General features: G+C 42.3%; 1 protein-coding gene across 1 annotated transcript; it reads right to left on the minus strand.

Annotated features, from left to right (window-relative positions):
- Window positions 1-10,690: 10,690 nt before the first annotated feature.
- Window positions 10,691-15,191, minus strand: LOC117423427 (actin, cytoplasmic type 5). Its single transcript, XM_034039200.3, has 6 exons — window positions 15,056-15,191; window positions 13,498-13,625; window positions 13,066-13,305; window positions 11,906-12,344; window positions 11,602-11,783; window positions 10,691-11,385 (listed from the first exon to the last, which is right to left on the minus strand). The coding sequence occupies exons 2-6, from the start codon at window positions 13,621-13,623 to the stop codon at window positions 11,242-11,244; spliced, it is 1,131 nt and encodes a 376-aa protein (XP_033895091.1). The 5' UTR covers window positions 13,624-13,625; window positions 15,056-15,191; the 3' UTR covers window positions 10,691-11,241.
- Window positions 15,192-18,735: the final 3,544 nt, after the last annotated feature.

Consider the following 18,735-nt stretch of genomic DNA (forward strand, 5'->3'; position numbering starts at 1 on the left):
TACAGTCACCACCCCCAGCCCTCACATACCCAGAGGCCAAACGGCTGTCAGGGGCCAATTGAGACTAGCAGGAGCAGGTGGGCTGCACTGCTTATGGCTTACCTGAAACTGGGGGATAAGGAGCAGGACCTGATGATTTGATTTGAGGGACTGGGGAGGATGCAGTGTGGCCTAGCAGTTAGAGCTGAGGGACTTGGTGACAATGTGGCCTACTCAGCTTGGCTCTTCACTATTACCCGAGCAGGGAAGATTTATCGTGACATTGAGAAACCCCTATCATTTGGCCATTGTCTCTGATTCCTGATTCAGCTGCTATAAGTACAGAAGCAGAGGGAGACACCTCACGTTGTTTTCTAGAATCAGGACAGTCAGGGGTCAGGTGGAGAAACCCATTGGTGAAAACTGATTAAATCTCAAACACCAGAGCGACGGACTCTGACAGGCCAAAAAATAAAATGTGTAAAGCAAGCCAACTCAGAGGAGCCCTTCAATTTAAATTCAGCCTGCCTCAGCCCATCCAAGCGTGGCTAAGGGCTCAAAGTTGGGCCGAGGAGATTAAAATTGACCAAGTCAGCCATCAAATCAGGAGAGGAATTACCTGCGCTCTATTTGCGTTTCCATGGAGACGCGGGCTTGGGAGTGCAGATCCCGTGACCCAGGGTGGGAAGTGTTGAGAGCGGAGCGAGAGGATTGACAGACACAGGGTTGTTAGGAAGCCACTCTGCAACGCTGCTGTGAATCCAGTGACTGAAATCAGAGCCACTCAGAACGAATGTGGCCATCGTAAAGAGGTAATGGGAATGTTTCAAGCACTGCTCTAGAGATTTCTTTGTACCTCATCACATCCTGCACTGTAGGTCACACTGGGGTAAGGCTGTCCTACTGCACAGACCAGCTGCCAGGAAAAAGGCAAGTTCTTCAGCACCTGAGAAGGGGCACCAGTGACAATGTTGCCAGTGATGATAGCAGGTCAGAATTTGTGTGGTGCTTCCAAGTCTCTGTCGGTAGTGAATTATTTATCAGCGGTAGTCAGTGGTAAACCTGTGCATTCAGTAATACTCAAGTCAGTTTCAAAAAGCTTCAACAATCAGGCATTTTGAAAGATAAAGTAGCCTTCAACAATGCAATACCATGCTGAGATCTACGACACGGCACCAATGAAGACAGCCCACTAACCTCTATTTTATATGTACACTGCTGTGAAAAAGTTTTAGACATGTTGCATTTTTCTACTATGATGCATTATGAGCATCAACACTTTACTCAAAGCCTCCACTAGTGTTTTCTACTATTATAACAACCTTGACTTGCATAAAGAAGGAAAAACATTGAGTGAAATAGGCTGCATCACTCGATTTTCAAGGTGTGGTATCCAAAGCACAATCAACAAGTACAGAGAAACATCATCTGTAATTGACATACACAGGACTGGAAGACCCAAAAAGCTGTCTAACAAGGATGAGCAATACTTGAAGATAATATCCTTAAGGAATAGAAAGAAGACAAGCGTTGAATTGACAACAGAACTGGCAGAAGGCACAGGTGTCGTTGTCCATCCATCAACTGTCCAAAGCTCCTTTGACCATTGTTCCATAGTCCAATTGCTTGTGTATATTTGAGCCTTTTAGTCTTCTTCCCCTTTCTTAACAGAGGTATTCTTACTGCAACACATCCTTTAAGTCCTGATTTCAAGAGTGACCTTCGTACTGTTGATTTGATGGACAACGACACCTGTGCCTTCTGCCAGTTCTTTTATTTTGTTTTGTGTTTGAAGTAATTGCTGTTAAAAAAAGAAAAAAACAACAACACCACTCAATGTTTAGGGAGTGTTAACCATTGTGTTGAAATCAACACCTGTTATTTACACATAAAATAACATCCACCACCCAGTTCTCCTTTCTTTGTTTTGATAACATACATGTTTAAATGACATACACGCAATCTTATAATACAAACACATTCTCAAATATATCACTTTCACATTCACACATGTATAAATCTGAACCCACAACCCACACCTTCAGTGATAACTATCACATAACAGGAACAGTGGAATACCAAATGCTACAACATTTTTTTAAAGTCACTGTAGTAAGCCGACAGTAATATATACCATCTATCTATTCCTGTAAATGGGCCCCACGTTTTAAAGAAGCAATTCAATGTTTCTTTATCTGTCTGGCGGAGCCTCTCCAGCTGTAACACATGCATCGTAGTGTGTTTCCATTCTGTGAAAGTCGGACATGTCTCTCCTTGCCAGTATTTTCAATTCCTCTTTTCTTGCGCTGGATTTTTTAAATTAAACATCTGTTGCGAAACTACATTGGGGAAGTGTTTTGATAAATACCAAGAATGAAAAGAGGAATTCGTTGCACGGTATTTCCCTGTTTTACCTGGAGGCGTATGCAGTTAATTCTGCTGTATTTCCATGGAAAGCGGTCATTTGCTATGAAAATACAAGGGACTGGCATACCTGGGTATGTTGCAATAGACAGGTGCAGGAAGCCAGTGAACAGTTTACCTGCAGCTTAACACAAAGAATTACAATTACACTAAAAAGTAGCATGAACAGCTCCACACATTAACAAGTTTACTCTCTGTATTCTAAATAACCAAGCAATAATCACAGGTACAAATACAGAAACACGCAATATACATTTTATTTTCCCCAAACAAATGGGGGTCACCAAAAGTGGTTGAAAATACAAGAATAATGAATGTGAAATTGAACTGGAATCGATCAATTGTGTGGTATGATAAAGCAGGTGTGCCTAGGTTCAACTACAATCTCAATTACAATTACAGTGTAATTGCTATTAATTACGAATTACACAATTACAATTGGAATTGACCCCAGGTCTGTCAGAGAATGCAATAAAATGTGTACAAATCACACAGTGTCTCTTTTTTTTTGGCCAGTCGATTTAATTAAACATGGAGAGCTGTGAGATACACAGCTAAGGTGGGTAAGCGTGTGTTTACAGACAATACCTGATAAACACAGGCCCACAACAGAGCTTAATGACACAGTGCCATAACCCTGTGAGGGCCAGAGAAGAATCCAGTGTGATCACACATGACAGACAGTACCTGTCCAGCTGTAACCACCTCTGTGCCACACTGCTTCCCTCTCAGTCTCATCTCTAACCCTACATAGCCCAGACAAACCAGAGAAACCGAAAAAAAAACGATTTGACTCTCCCTTGCAAAAGTCTCTGTTTTTACAGGGTCGGGGTTGGTGAGAGTAACAAGATACAGGAAGTGTTTCTGTCAATGAGCTGAATGTGACCAACAGGTGCTAGTTTTTGGAAGGTGCCCAACCTTTGCCCTCAACAGGTGCTGCCAGGGATTAACTCTTGTGCCAGGGATGGTGAGAATTGTTTCGGCCTGGGTGTTGGTAATTTAGAAGGTGACACCCTCACCTCTGCACTGCACGGTCTCGGATTGCATTCCAGCTTCAGAGGACTGTGGAAGCGCTGCGTGTCCCGGCAGCACCCGAGCAGACCTGGACCAGCTACATTGTGTGCGGTTCTACAACTGTTAGCCAGCTTGCAGGTTTTGTAGGCACAGCTGAAAACTAAGAAAGTACAGTAATTGGCCCACGCTGATCAAAGCTCCAGGGTGTAATTTGCGTGCCTTGCATGCTTCAGGGATATCCACACTTCCTTCCAGGAGCATAAACCCATGCCTAACCTTAAACCACAATCTAGTCATTCCTCTGTATTATTGGGACAGACTCACACAACTTTTGAAAGGGATGATTGCCTAGATTAAACAGTGCTTCTAACCCTTTCAAAAAGAGTTTACATGAACTATATATACATCTATCTCTCTCTCTCTCTCTCTCTCTCTCTCTCTCTCTCTCTCTCTCTCTCTCTCTATATATATATATATATATATATATATATATATATATATATATATATATGCAAACATCACAAAGGGTTTATCGGTTAACAATTCCATAAAGAGAGAATTATGAAGAAGCGGCACGCTGGCACAGTGCCGGTGTGCTGAGTGCGCGCGTTCAGGGCAGGGAGCTGCTCTCTGCTAAAGCAGCAGTACCGGGCAGGGCTCGTAGTGCTGTCATGTGCAATATAAAAACCTGCAGTGTTTGTGTGGAAACAGTGAAGCAGCCCCGCACACCTGCTGCCTGTAACTTATGTGGTGGCTTCGTGTTAAAGAGACACTCTTCCATTAAAAGGAACGAGGCACTTGCTCTGCATGTTTCAAAGCTGTCAGAACCGCAGTGCAAGACTCAGAACAACATGTACGTTAGATATTGCCTCAGCCCCACCACAGCAGATGTGTTAGCTTTGTATTTCCATTGGAAATACAAAGGCTGCGTCATCCAATCAGAGATGATAATGAGACGACCCTTATTTAAATCGCCATTGAGGGGGATCAGGTTAGCTCTATAACGCTTGGTTTGTCAGAACATAATTCACAAAATGATGTCTTTAGGAATATTTTGTTGAGGGCTGTTTTTTAAAGACCGTTTTGATTAATTAAATTAAGCTTGCACTTCATAAAACCCCCTTTTAAAAAAAAAAAGTTGCATTATAAAACAGACAAGAAAGACGGACACCGGCCAAAATTAAGAGAATAATAACGAGCATAAAATATTGCAAGATTTCTTTCCTCACAGTTTGGGTGTGACAGCCTGGCTTGTGTTGTGATGAACTGGCACCTCAGGCCATTGAATTGAATGGAAAGACAAGGGCTGTACGCGGTTTCTATTCAACTATAGCGTGAGCTGTGCAGTCCAGAGGTAGGTACGGCTCTAGGCTGATGTCAGTATTATTAACAGCGGTCGCTAGGCGGAGATTCATGACGTGCATTACATGAGAATGGAATGGCCTTGTGTCATCACTCACCCATCATTTAGATTTTAATTTTTTGTCAATAAAAGCATTTAAGTTATTAAAAAAAAAAAAAAAAAAAAGCCAGCATTCATGTATGTTTTGATGGAGTGTACAGTGTGAGATAAAGCACTTGTTTCAGACGGCTCATGCTAAACCCTACTGCCTTCCTCCCAGTCCCTCAGCTCTAACCACTGGGCCACACTACTGCCCTTCCTGTCACTTAGCTCTAACCACAAGGCCACACTGCTTCCCAGTCCCTGTGCCCTAAACACTGGGTCAAACTGCCTTCCTTCCAGTCCCTCAGCTCTGAGCTCTAGGTCACCCCCCCCCCCCCCCCCCCCCCCCCCCTCCCCCCGCCTGGAAGCTTCTGTTCTTTCTGGGACTGCAGGGGTTAACCACAAAAGGGGAAATTTTGATCAAGACAAACTGTGTCCGGCCCTGTTGAAACGCCAAGCAGAGATAAATTATGACAAGGTGCGTCTTTCATCAATAAAAGCAATGTTCTATCAGGTCGAAAAGACGAGCGCAGAGGAACGCAATTAGTTTTTAATACCAAACAGGATTATTGTAATTATTCATCAAAAGCACCCCATGGTCCTAATGAGATGTGAGGCAGGCTCTGTGAGTTTGCAGTCTGATTAAAGCAGGGGCGCAGGCTGTGATGTGACCTGGGGTGGGCTGGGGCAGGTGCTGTAGGAAACTTCCAGGACCAGCGGCCTTCTAAACAGGACAATATCACCAATATTCTAGGCTGTGCTTATGTGGAAATATAAGGGAAGACCATTAGATTCAAATGGGGATTTTTCATTCCGTTCCTGACTTTGCTTCAGAACTTGTGATGTTTGATGTTTTAGATCCTATTTTAACATGTCTTTGAAAGGAATAGCTCAATCGCATTTACTGTGGAGAGCAGCGAGGGCCACACCCACCCACCCACCCATCCTTACACCTACAATTGACTTGAGTTTCACGCAAGTTAATTAATCCGCTGCCCGTGTTATCGATCTCGCTATGCACAGAGTGACCCGGGCCCCCCGAGTGACTGGGAGTGAGCCTTGATTTATGGCAGGGCGGCTGGGAGGCAGTGTCAGACGCCAGGGGAACACAAACACAGCTACACTTGTGCCGCTGCCTCTGAGTGTCATCTCTGCGCAGCACAATGCCTGGGATTCAGGGCCAGCGGGCAGCCATGACAGTGGGAGGAAATGAACAAATTTAATATGCTTAAATTAAACGTGGTATAAAACATAGTAAAGTCTGGGAGCTATTTACCATGGGCCCTCTGCCTTTGAAAATGAACACACAGTGTCTACTGTACTATTTACAACACTCAGCTATAGCGACGGACAGCACTTTTCCATCACCCTCTAGAATGAACTAATTCTGCTTCATAAAGTCAAATGAAACCTGCTGAAAAATGTTACGTTAACATATTGAGTTGCACACCGCTTTCTAGTTTTCCAGATACTTAAGGAAAAACTGACAAAGATGTGACATTCTGAAATCTCACATGAAACACTGTATTTCTGTATTTGACATCACAAAGACAGCCACAGATTTGGTTTGTGTATCTGAAAAGTGCAGGGCATGCATAGAAACATGCGCACTCTGTGGTGGCAAGACTGGTGGGGGAGGCTGTGAAGGTATAAAGTGGCATGAGGTAATGCAATGATACCATGGAGCATTAACAAGAACTGCAAGCTCTCAGATGCTTACCAGGAAGCAGGCTTGTGATTAATCTTGTGGCACGGCTATCTTAATGCTGTCTGCCAGGTCTGAGTGAGTGAGTGTGTGTGTGGAGGAAAGGTCCCTCCAGGCACTCCTTGATGGATGCAAGACACCCTCTCCTATCCCAGCACTATAATCCCAGCCACTAGCACTGTATTCATCTCCTGTACCATGAGCACTTTGAGCATCGCACCCCTCAGAGTGGGAAGACGCTTCAGATTTTCCTTTTCCCCAGTCAAAAGGGATGACAGACCTGGTTTACTAAGGTTTTGCTCAAGCGTAAAGCTCTTCTGTAGGGATGGAAATAAGACCCCTATTGGATAGCACTAGTGTTCATCCATTCCAGGTTTTGATAAGAGCTTGATGAGCCCTAGTATAGATAACAAGCGCAGGTGTGTCGTCAAAAACAATGAAATGAACACTCAGAACTGACAGATAGAGACAGTGAAAGACAGACAGACAGACAGACAGACAGACAGACAGACAGACAGACGGACAGACGGACAGACAGACAGACAGACAGACAGACAGACGGACAGACGGACAGACGGACAGACGGACAGACGGACAGACAGACAGATCGATCGATCAGCACAGAGACATAGGAAGAAAGACAGATAGGTACAGACACTCAGGAGGACAGACAGGGTGATAGAATTGAATTAGATAAACAGACAAGAAATATGGACACTGGCCAATAGATGCGAAGAAAGACATTTAGACAGACATACAGACAGACAGAACAACAGACAAATATGTAGACAAACATACAGTTTAGGGGGAGGCAGATAGATAGATAGATAGATAGATAGATAGATAGATAGATAGATAGATAGATAGATAGATAGATAGATAGATTGATTGATTCCAGAAGAACAGTAATGAATCCACGATCCAACATCAGTTTTAAGTGGCCCAAACCACATTTAATTAACTTGATATTAATGATAGTTAGTTTTAATGAATTAAAGGTCATTTAAATGTTAAAGACTCCAGCTAACATCTATCACCAGCAAGCCACGGGTAGAAGGGGTTTAACAGCTTCAGCCCTCACTTTGATTATTATTCCTGCTCAGTCTGTAGACAGCAAACGAGATGCATTGCAGACTAAATTAATCCATTCAATTAGTCACTGCAGGTCTTAACAGAATCAGTAAATTCAAATTTACAATTACAATAAACACAGAAGAAAAAAACTTTAATGACTCCTCTGGTTAAAAAAAACAACTATTAATTAATATAACTGTTACTAATAATAATAATAACTAGAGCCATGGAATAGAATGTAATACAAATTATTTACTGTAATTGGGTCTTTTCACTGATTACCAACGCCACTTTTAAAAAAAAAAAAATATGATATGAAATGCAGTTTATTATTATTCCTAGTAGTATTAATGTTTATATTTTTGAATTGGGAAGGTTTTGTAAAATGTTCCTTAAATAATGTTCATCTTAAATTGAGTTTTCTTTAAGTGTATTCTACATCCATGTTTACCGGCAGTGTTCCTAATATCTACATTATTCGGTACTATATTGAATAAGCTGGTTATGTTACACGCAATATTGAGCTCTCTGTAGTATACTGGCTCCGGAATGCCTTTGAAATTCGCTATACAATACTGTCTGTCTGTGTTTAATATGCCGGCTCTTAGATCCCAGGACTGGCTGATTTGCAAGCGTCTCTGATCACAAGTGCTGAGCTATTGTATAGCAGTGCACCGTGCCACTGACTCCGGAGATGTGGCTCAATAACACTATGCTACACACACAGACTTATAGATAATATTATATTGAGGATTAATATCTTTACCTATAATCAAATGACCTCCCCAAATTGTTTCCATGAATTCAACCTGGCAATAAGCTCCCGCTGTCTATCTATCTGTGCGTTTTAGTGCACGGTGCCAGCTCAGAGTTAAATATCATATCAAATAATCATGTTTTTAATAGAAATCATATTGGTGTTGTTAAGAAGTGTGGATCATAATGTCAGCTCGGCGCGGCTTCCACGCATTGGCAGATTGATGCGGGGTGGCGAGTCCAGGGCATTGGGTTTGCGAGAGCTCTGGGATCGTTCCGCCAAGTGAGAACAAGGGACGGGGCGGGGCTGGCGGTGAGCCCGCACAGCCAATCACAGGCTTCATCTAATATGACACCCCACGTGGGGCCAGACCCGCTCAGCCAGCGGCAACCAGCCCATTGAATCGGCTTCTACCAATCAGATTCGCGCTCGATTCTGTTCAGATTTTTAACCCCAACCTAGCATCCAGAGAAGGTCCCTAAAGTGATACTTTCTTTATATGTTACATGCAATACGTGGGATTCTTTTTTATGAATGGGGAGACCATGGTCAATTAATTAGGAGAGTCCCATTATTATTATTATTATTATTATTATTATTATTATTATTATTATTATTTGTTTCCGAGTTTGTAATTATGATCTTGGGTTTTGAAATGTTCACTCTCCCCCACATTTATTTATTGATTTATTTATTATTTTGTGTAGGTTCCCAAACAGAGAAAATAAACATTAAACTATTATTTGTTTAGCGCTGTTCAAGAGTAGGGGGATGGGGAGATGTGACGGTGGTTTTAAACTGTGCGGGTTACCATAATGCAACGTTGCCCCCTAGCAGCCATTGCTGCGAACTGCAAGTTAAAAAAAAAACAGTTTGAAAAAAAAAAATCGATTTTAATTGCATACCTAACTGGAGAATGCAAACGAACTAGACTGTCAACACAGAGCGCATATAACGTTATAGAGGAATGCTGTGGAGCCACACAAATAAATGACATGTTAGTGCAGCACTGGGCACTGTAGAAGGACGGGTTTGACGTAACCAGCATGTTCTGAATGGATTATATTGGAAGATGGACGCAGCATGTGTGTGTGTGTGTGTGTCTGTCTGTCTGTCTTGTGTCGCCTGCGCATATTTACGATATTGGCTTATAAAATAACCGTGATAGCACAGTTAAGGGCATTCAGACAATTTAGTTATTCAACTCATTTTGATGAAGTGCCGTTCAGGACCCGGGAGACATACACGGATTCCCGCAGTGCGTTGGGATAGCAGCACAGCAGCTGGTGGTTTCGAAAAAGCAGAGGTCCGTTAATTCCTAAATGCTTATTTTAAACACCAGTTGCAGAAAATTTCAGTCCCTCGTTTGCTGTAATGTAATGACTGCCATTTCAATGTAGTCAGCGCCGCACAGTAATGTGTTCAAAAGCGGCAATTCACTGGGAATGTGGCAGTTATATTATTGAAAACATCTGGCGTGCCACCGAGGTGTAGCAATTTGCTAAATATACCGTGGATTTGCAATCTTATTCTAGGTGTTCTTGCAAGCTATTGATTTAAACATATCTCTACATGTATATATTTGGCAAACAATATTAGAGTATCAAAATGCATGTTTTGTTTCTGACACGTCAGTTAAACACAGTCCCATCAGTACGTCTTTGGAAATAGTCCGCACATATTGTTCAATTATCTCCAGTACTAAACACATGCTGGCTATTATCAGTGAATGCCACGGGGTGCATTCCTGGAAAAACAGTTATAGTGTAAACGTTTGCCATGGAGCTCATCAGCTTTTTTTTTTTTTTAGTATTTTTAATTACACCTTACAGACGTACACTTGTGTGTGCACGTGTACTGATATTTGAATATGCAAGTTGCTGCGTACACAGGTTTTTGTTTTGAAAACTTAAGTCTTTGCTGCCACCTGGTGGCCAATTTCCAACACTACCAGCGTTGAACTTGAGATGTCTTTGGTACTGTTATGTGGATGTTTACAAATCAAAGCTGTTTAGCACTTAAGGAAATTGATTAGTTTGTCATTCCATTGTTAAGAGTGGACTGGTTTATCAGATGAAAGTGGCCCTGAAGAGTTTCTAAGTCTTATGTTGGATGCTGTATTTTAATGCAAGATATGTTACTTACAATGATTTTAATGTTGCTCAACTGAATTTCAGCCCAAGTAACTGTAGACTTCAAAGCCATAGTTACACCAATTCCACAATGAGAAATCTTAGTTTGTCTGTTTCAATATTTAATGTCTAATCGAAAACAAATAAATACCAAAAACAAGTACATTTACTGCATTTATTTCTTACACAATGAGAAACTGTTGGGTTATACAACACCAGGATGTGTTACACATTTTGGTTTTCTACAATCATGTGAAAATGAACATTAAGGCAGCATACAAAATTTCTTTACATAAATTAAACTGATGCATTATAAAAAAAAATAAGTACAGGTTGCAACTCAAATTTACTGGGTAACAGGAAAATAACTGAAACGGAGCAAAAGGGAGGTGGAGGGGGAGAAAGAAAACCTGGGGAGGTAAGGCTTGGATGTGAGGTTTTCTGAAACCCTTGTGGTAGACAAGTGACAATTCGACAGTGCCGTTTCTTGAAATTCACCTTTAACACTTCTCATGCTAGCTTTCTGAAAGGATGGTTCGTATAGGCTTAGCTTGTTTTTCTTCCAGTTTCATGAGGCCAGCATAAGCGTGAATTTGCCAAAGCAAATTCTTACTTGTTTGATATTTTTTCTTTTTTTCTTTTCTTTTTTTTTATTCTTTTTTTTTTTTTTTTTTAGTCATGCAGCAAATGCTAGCATATGACTGCAGTCCACTTAGAAGCATTTACGATGGACAATGGAGGGGCCGGACTCATCATATTCCTGCTTGCTGATCCACATCTGCTGGAAGGTGGACAGAGAAGCCAGGATAGAGCCACCAATCCACACAGAGTATTTACGCTCAGGTGGGGCAATGATCTAGAAAACACAAAAGCCACACATTAATACACAAAATGTAAAGCCTGTTGGCACATCACCCAAGTAAATTCCTAGCCCAGCTAAAGACTTTAAAATTAATCTAAATCCTTGTCCATCTTCATTTGAAGAAAAACAAACTGGTGTCTAGTTTACTTCGAAACAGGGAAGCAAGTCATGCCAACCCAGACTATTTTGAGGACGCTACATTGAACCTACCTTGATTTTCATTGTGCTGGGGGCCAGGGCTGTGATTTCTTTTTGCATTCGGTCAGCAATGCCAGGGTACATGGTGGTACCTCCAGACAGTACTGTGTTGGCATACAGGTCCTTACGGATGTCCACATCACACTTCATGATGGAGTTGAAGGTAGTTTCATGGATACCACAAGATTCCATACCTTAGGAGAAAAGAAATGCAAGACATTAATGTTACAAGCTAGAGATCCTATTAAATGCTGAAAGGCTTACACTAGGTAACAAACATCTAATACTGTGGCACATGTCACAAGCAGTCACCTACCCAGGAAAGAAGGCTGGAAGAGTGCCTCGGGACAGCGGAACCTCTCGTTGCCGATGGTGATGACCTGACCGTCAGGCAGCTCGTAGCTCTTCTCCAGGGAGGAAGAGGAGGCAGCGGTGGCCATCTCCTGCTCGAAGTCAAGCGCCACGTAGCAGAGCTTCTCCTTGATGTCGCGAACGATTTCCCTCTCGGCCGTGGTGGTGAAGCTGTAGCCACGCTCGGTCAGGATCTTCATGAGGTAGTCAGTGAGGTCACGGCCAGCCAGATCCAGACGGAGGATGGCGTGGGGCAGGGCATACCCCTCGTAGATGGGGACTGTGTGGGTGACACCATCACCGGAATCCATGACGATACCAGTGGTTCTACCGGAGGCGTATAGAGATAGCACGGCCTGGATGGCAACGTACATAGCTGGGGTGTTGAAGGTCTCAAACATGATCTGCAGGGAGAGAATGTGGTATGAGAAGTTTGCTAGTGCTCAGGGATGGCGATTGGATACAGATTAGCTCACGTAATGTGTGCTCATGGTCATCAACGTGCTTTTATTTTTATTTAACAACCCCCCCCCCCCCCCCCCAACAAGACATTACAGTGGAGAAATCACTCCGCCTCCAAGATCTTAGGCTGGAGAGGTTTAGTTTGACTATGACCATTAAGATCAGAGTAAAATGACAAATTACAGAAGCAAATCCATTCCTTCAGATTAGGACAAGTTAAGACAAGGGTTCCAGTTCAAAATAGATAAGAGACAAGTGTGGCCAGGAGGAAAATAAATCGAGCACATCTACTGTTAGTTCGAACATGTTCTTATGCAAAACCGATTAAAGGAACTTAAATGACATGCAAAACATGCCAGCAGGTGAGGGGTAGGAGTTAAAAGGAGGGGACAAAAAGACAGAAAAGATGAATAAAAAAAGAAACCTGAAGGACTTCAAGGGACAGATAGATGAGGAAAAGGAACCTGTGAAGTATTGGAAAAAAACAGAAGGAAATGAGTTATAGCTAATGGCACAAAAGAATAAAAAAAAAAAAAAACAGCTTGAAACTAGGTTGGTGTTTAAAAGGCGACAGGTACCCACATACAGAAGATTCAATCTGTATGTATATCTAGGGTCTCAAGAGGAGGAATCCTGCAAGGGCTGCACTGTGGCAAGGATTACCTGGGTCATCTTCTCTCTGTTGGCCTTGGGGTTCAGTGGGGCCTCTGTGAGCAGAACTGGGTGCTCTTCAGGGGCCACACGAAGCTCGTTGTAGAAGGTGTGATGCCAGATCTTCTCCATGTCATCCCAGTTAGTAACAATGCCGTGCTCGATGGGGTACTTCAGGGTCAGGATACCCCTCTTGCTCTGGGCCTCATCACCCACATAGCTGTCCTTCTGGCCCATACCCACCATCACACCCTGCAACACAAAAGGGAACATTCAGTTAATGTTGGTCAGCAGTGTAGGACACAAAGCAGAGTGCTTCCTCAGCCATATCGGAAGTATGCAAAACTACAACCAAAACAGACTAGCAAATGTGTAATGGTTGAGTAGCAAGGCAGCAGATTTGTACCAGCGTTTAAGAACACCATGAGAAGTTATACTACACACCTGATGTCTGGGGCGTCCCACGATCGAGGGGAACACTGCACGAGGAGCATCATCCCCAGCAAAACCGGCTTTGCACATACCGGAGCCATTGTCAACGACAAGAGCGGCAATCTCTTCATCTGCCATTTCTGTAAACGGAGGAAAAACACACAACATGGATTAGAACACTCATAGTAAGTTAACCCCCAGCCCCCTGACTAGTTTTTCAACTAAACAAGAACCAAAGCTGTCGGTGTTAAATACAAATCACAACGTCGACTTCAGTGCAGGTACAGGTGATTTACACAGCTTTTAAAAAGATGTCTAGGTTCAAAGCCGTTTTAACGATACAATGTTAAAGCAAATCAGTTTCGCTAAACACGAAACCCAGGCGGATCTGGAGAGACCGTTATCAACCACACCCTCCCTGAGTTCCTGCTTTGAATCTGACAATTTACGTCATATCAGCGAACCAATCACTGGTCCCCACTCCATTTAAGGAGAATGCCGAGGACCGCACCCACACTAATTTTATATAGTATTGTATTGCACCAGGCCCCTTGCACGAAAATGGATACAACCCTGTATTACAGCTAGCATGAGACATTCAATGCTTGTATAAATCTGATATCAAGTCATATACCACTTAAACAAGGATTACAGTTTAACCTGGATACTTGATGCAAGACGGGCTGTCTTTCACAAAGTCTGAAAACCACCACGACGACTTGACTGCGATTCAGCAAAATCTCCCTTTCGCTCTACAGGAGGCTCTAGTGTCCACTTGAAGTATTGCAAGCCCCATTGTTTTACAATCAGAGCGACTCTACCGACAACCGCACCCTAAACCCCCACAAGAGGATTTGCAGTTGTAAAGCCAACTCAACTTTTCACCAGCCGAACTGACTTCAAAAAACATTGGCAAGCAATTAAAGCAAGACAACAAAGCGAAAAGCCGGTAGACGACCCCTCCCACTCGACCAGATTAGAAACGCAAGACATCGTTATTTATCAAACTAACCGGTTAGCTAAACACCATGCAATACATAAATGCCGTCTCAAGACATTTAAAAAGGAGATAATTGCACCAGCTTCAAGAAAAGGTCACGGCTATTGTGCACCACGCTAAAGCGAGCATTCATGCGTCTTCTCCCCCTGTGCCCCTTTTCGATTCGGTTTAACATTCTCTGGTCGTACCAAGATTTAAACCTGAACCATACAACCTACCACCCCTGTATTATACTATTGACGAAAACGAAATACAGCGAGCTTTTGTCTGCACAAATACTGGTACGACAGGCAACGACACGGTTACCACCACATGCGGCTAGAACAGGAGAAAATTATGTACAATTTCTTGCACCCTATTTTACTGACACCGACACACCTTGAGAACAGAAAATATGATGTATATACAGACAAAAAATGTATATTATATATAAAGCTACTTAAAAACCAAAATTCAATCTTACGGCTATACAACAGTCTCGCATACCAACCCCGATAAAAGTATTCTACCTGTACAACACGTTCATAACAATACAAATTATATCATTGTAATTCTTTAAACAATTATTACCTGTGTAAGGAGATTCGGAATGCTAAACCAAGTAGACTAGAAATGAAATGCTGTTGGATCCAATTCCGCCGGCTGACTGAAGTCAACGCAACCTTCTGTACCCTTTTTCAATCCAACAGCGACTGCCGAGTCCCTCCCCCCGCGCGGGCAGAACATAGCCATATATGGGCATCTTTCAGAAAACTGGCCTGGGATTGGCTGCTTACCTGCATGCGCTTGCGGATTCACGCAGCAGAAGGCTGAGAGAGGGGGGGGGGGCGAGCAGCAGTGGGAGCGGCAATGCCACGCCCATACCACGCTCCTGCTATTCAGCGACGGCGCGCTGACACGGCCCCGGAAACTGGGTTTGGAAGCATTGTGTGAAACTGTCAAAGTGTGTGTATGCTGCCGAATAGAGCTTAGACCTTAACGGGTTGTCGTTCAACTAAACTACTGTCAATAAAATAAAAGTAAAAAAAGAAGTCAATTCATATATGTACTTGGGTACAAGACGCATAGCAAAAGTGTGGATAGCTCTGAAAATGAAAGTTTATTAAAGGCAAGAGCTTTCACCTAACATGCATGTTTCCTGGACTAGATTAACTCAGTTTCAGGGCAAAGTTTGCATTAGTCAGTGCCTAAGTCGTTCCTTTCTTTCTTTTTGTGTACTATTAAAATATATATATATATATATATATATATATATATATATATATATATATATATATATTCCTCTCTTAAAATGTGCCTTTGCACTTGCCTCAAAATTGGGCGCTAAAAGTTTGTTTTCCTTGTAGAAAAAAATGATTATGCTGCTGAGACTACATTTGAGATAATGGTTTTGGAGGTCTGGTGCAGTAGGTAACGCCTTTTCATCCCCAGTTTTATGTACCACCTCCAACTGCTCTTTCTTTATTGGTATACAAGGTATAATAATATCAATTTTTCATTAAAAAAATACACTTAATAACAGAGCTGAAAACCAATTAAACTATAACCATGGGTAAAATTGCAAAATTACCATGCAAATGTCCCTTTGTAAACTTTAATAGGGACTTTTTAATAACAAGAAAAGGGGAAGCTACGTGCAGTATCAATAAGCCTCTTATCTTAGGATCCAGGGAATTACCTTTATAACCTGGCAGCCTCCATATAAGGTGCTCTGGCCTGTGAATACCTGCCGTTTCAACAGAGCTTTTGCAATCTGTGTGATAACAGTTTATTACCTAAACCCTGACACTTTCAAATTCCAGCTGAGCAACAGCTCCATTACAACATGATCCCAAGCCTCAGTCACTTCCTTTCCAGCGGCTAACTCCTCAGCTGTAACACACTCAGCACAAACAATACAGGGACAGGAAACAAGGGAGTGTGGCTCAGTTAGCCTTACTTGGGTAAATAGACTCTTAACTCATGTCCCTCCTGGCTGTAAAATCAGGTGGACGCACTGATAACAAGGAATGCATGTTGGCAAGCTGACCTATAACCACTTTGTAAAGCTTGCAGGAATAGTATACCACAGTAACAAGCTTCCTGTATTCCAGTTATTGTGGGGCTACAAATATATCATGTATTCACCCACAGAAAACCACAAAAATTTGAAAATGAAGATCTGATGTGAAGACAGCTGGATGACCTGTATTTGTCTGGCATTTCGGTAATGTAAAATGAGGGTAAAGGATAAACACCCAACTTCTGACCAGCTCTCCATAAAGATCATTTTAGTCAGTCCCTTTGGTGGTCATTATAAAGGAATTCCTAGAATATAAACACTGGCAAACCAGTGAGGCAGTTCCTGACTTTATTTGGTCCTCTCTGACCCCAGGTTGACCCCAGGTTTCATGGATCACAGAACAAAGTGTTCAGACTTGGAACACAGGCACAGAGAATGCAGAACAGACATAGAATTGTGAGGCAGCTATACGACACAGTGCCATTGAGATGTGTAGTCCTGCTAAGTAAATCTGGACCAGCTATCTCACCTTCTTCTCAGTGCTACAGGAGAACAGATTTAGTAAACATTTGCGCTATTTACACCAGTTAAGGTGAAAGTATTTTGTGAACGGTTGACACAGCCAGCCAATTAGTCTTTTTATCTGTAGAGGCCAGGGTTCAAATCCAGCTCCAGTGACATGTTAAATGAGTCTGGTGTACTTAACACCAGTGGGCATCACAAAAAAGTTTTACTGTCAGTCAAAAGATGGTTAAAACAATGAGAAAAGTGCTGTTTTAATGATTTAAACACAGGGGTAGATCAATGCAATAGAACCAGCTATGTTTTGTACAATAAAGCTTCAGTACACACCTAGAGAAAATCACCCTTTACAAACACACCCACACCCACCCACCCACACCCACCCACCCACACACACTCACACACCCACACCCACCCACACACACACACACACACACACACACACACACACACTACATGACTTTAATAGGTAACCAAAACAAAAGTGTAGTGTTTTATCAATAAATATTTCATTCTAGATGATCTGTCTCCTGTTCTGGCTTTTTAAATCCCATTGGTGCTTCTCTTCAGAGATATTGTATGTCTCACCTTTGCTGTGAGGGACTGAGTGGCTGACCTGAGTCAGCGAGCTTCATGGTTCACATTTCCTCCATTTACTGACTGTTTTCTTATGCCATTCTTTTTTTTCAAGTGGGTTCATTATTTCACTTTGCATGATGCAACGCACATTTCAAAACCCCTGTTTTATAAGATTATGTTAAGATTCTTTAAACATTTTCTGTGATTTTGAAGATTTCTAAAAGATTAGAGACAGGGATCAGAGCAGCAGTATAGTGGTTAGAGCTGAGGGACTGGGTGCTGTGATGTAATAATAGCAACAACACCACCAATAATAACCATCATCACACGAACAACAAAGCAGTCAACTACCTTTTACATTCGAATGCTGTATTCATGCAAAAATGAAACACTTTTTTTGGAGGGCTTAAAAAAGAGGATCCCTTTCAGAGTTGCTTTCATATTTATTCATGTTCCCAGGCCTTCCTAATAACCAGACTGGGGCCCCTTAATCTGGGTATGAATGAAGAGGAAGCAGGTTTCCAAGCCCAGGCAGCAGCATTGATTATACTGTAACCCTTTCTTTAGTAAACAGTACCAAACGGTTCCTAAAACCAACTCTTGCCAGCCTGCATGTGGGAGCGTTGTGTACAGAGTGAGTGACTGGGTGAAGCTGTGAGACAAGGCGGGGTTAGTGCGCAGAGGCGCTGAGACTAATGAAAGAAAAGAACAACACAAAAAAATCCTCTCCAGCCCATATTTCCATATTTGGTCATCTTGAGATTTAAACTGGGGAGTGTCTGAATTGCAGGTCCCTGTGTCTGCATTAGGAAAAAAAAGCACAGCTAAATCAAACTGTGTCTGAAACTGTGACTAGCTACTCCAGGGTGTGGAGAGAGGACTGGCTGCACTAGCATTGTTATTGTAATAATGACAACAGCAACTTCATCTGAGTTTCTGGGTGCAGTCTGTGCCGGTACCTGGTAATACATTCTAGGGACATGGCTGGTGCTGTCACACTGCAAAGACATGGGTGCAGCAATGGAAGATTTTAAAATACATTTCTAAGGATGGGTAGCCATGAACAAGCATGTCTGCAATGTTAAACACTCAGTCATACAAATAATATTTTTTTTTTAAATGAAAAGTTATCTTATTTGGGAGAGAT

This window comes from Acipenser ruthenus, chromosome 17 (assembly GCF_902713425.1).
Source record: "Acipenser ruthenus chromosome 17, fAciRut3.2 maternal haplotype, whole genome shotgun sequence".
Lineage (NCBI taxonomy): Eukaryota > Metazoa > Chordata > Actinopteri > Acipenseriformes > Acipenseridae > Acipenser > Acipenser ruthenus.

Excerpts from the sequence above, each read along its gene's own strand:
- LOC117423427 (XM_034039200.3), bottom strand. The coding sequence starts at position 13,623 with ATGGCAGATGAAGAGATTGCCGCTCTTGTCGTTGACAATGGCTCCGGT. Across the intron at positions 12,345-13,065 it reads ACAGAGAGAAGATGACCCAG|ATCATGTTTGAGACCTTCAA; the intron begins GTAATCCTTGCC and ends CTCTCCCTGCAG. Across the intron at positions 11,784-11,905 it reads CTTCCAGCCTTCTTTCCTGG|GTATGGAATCTTGTGGTATC; the intron begins GTAGGTGACTGC and ends TTTTCTCCTAAG.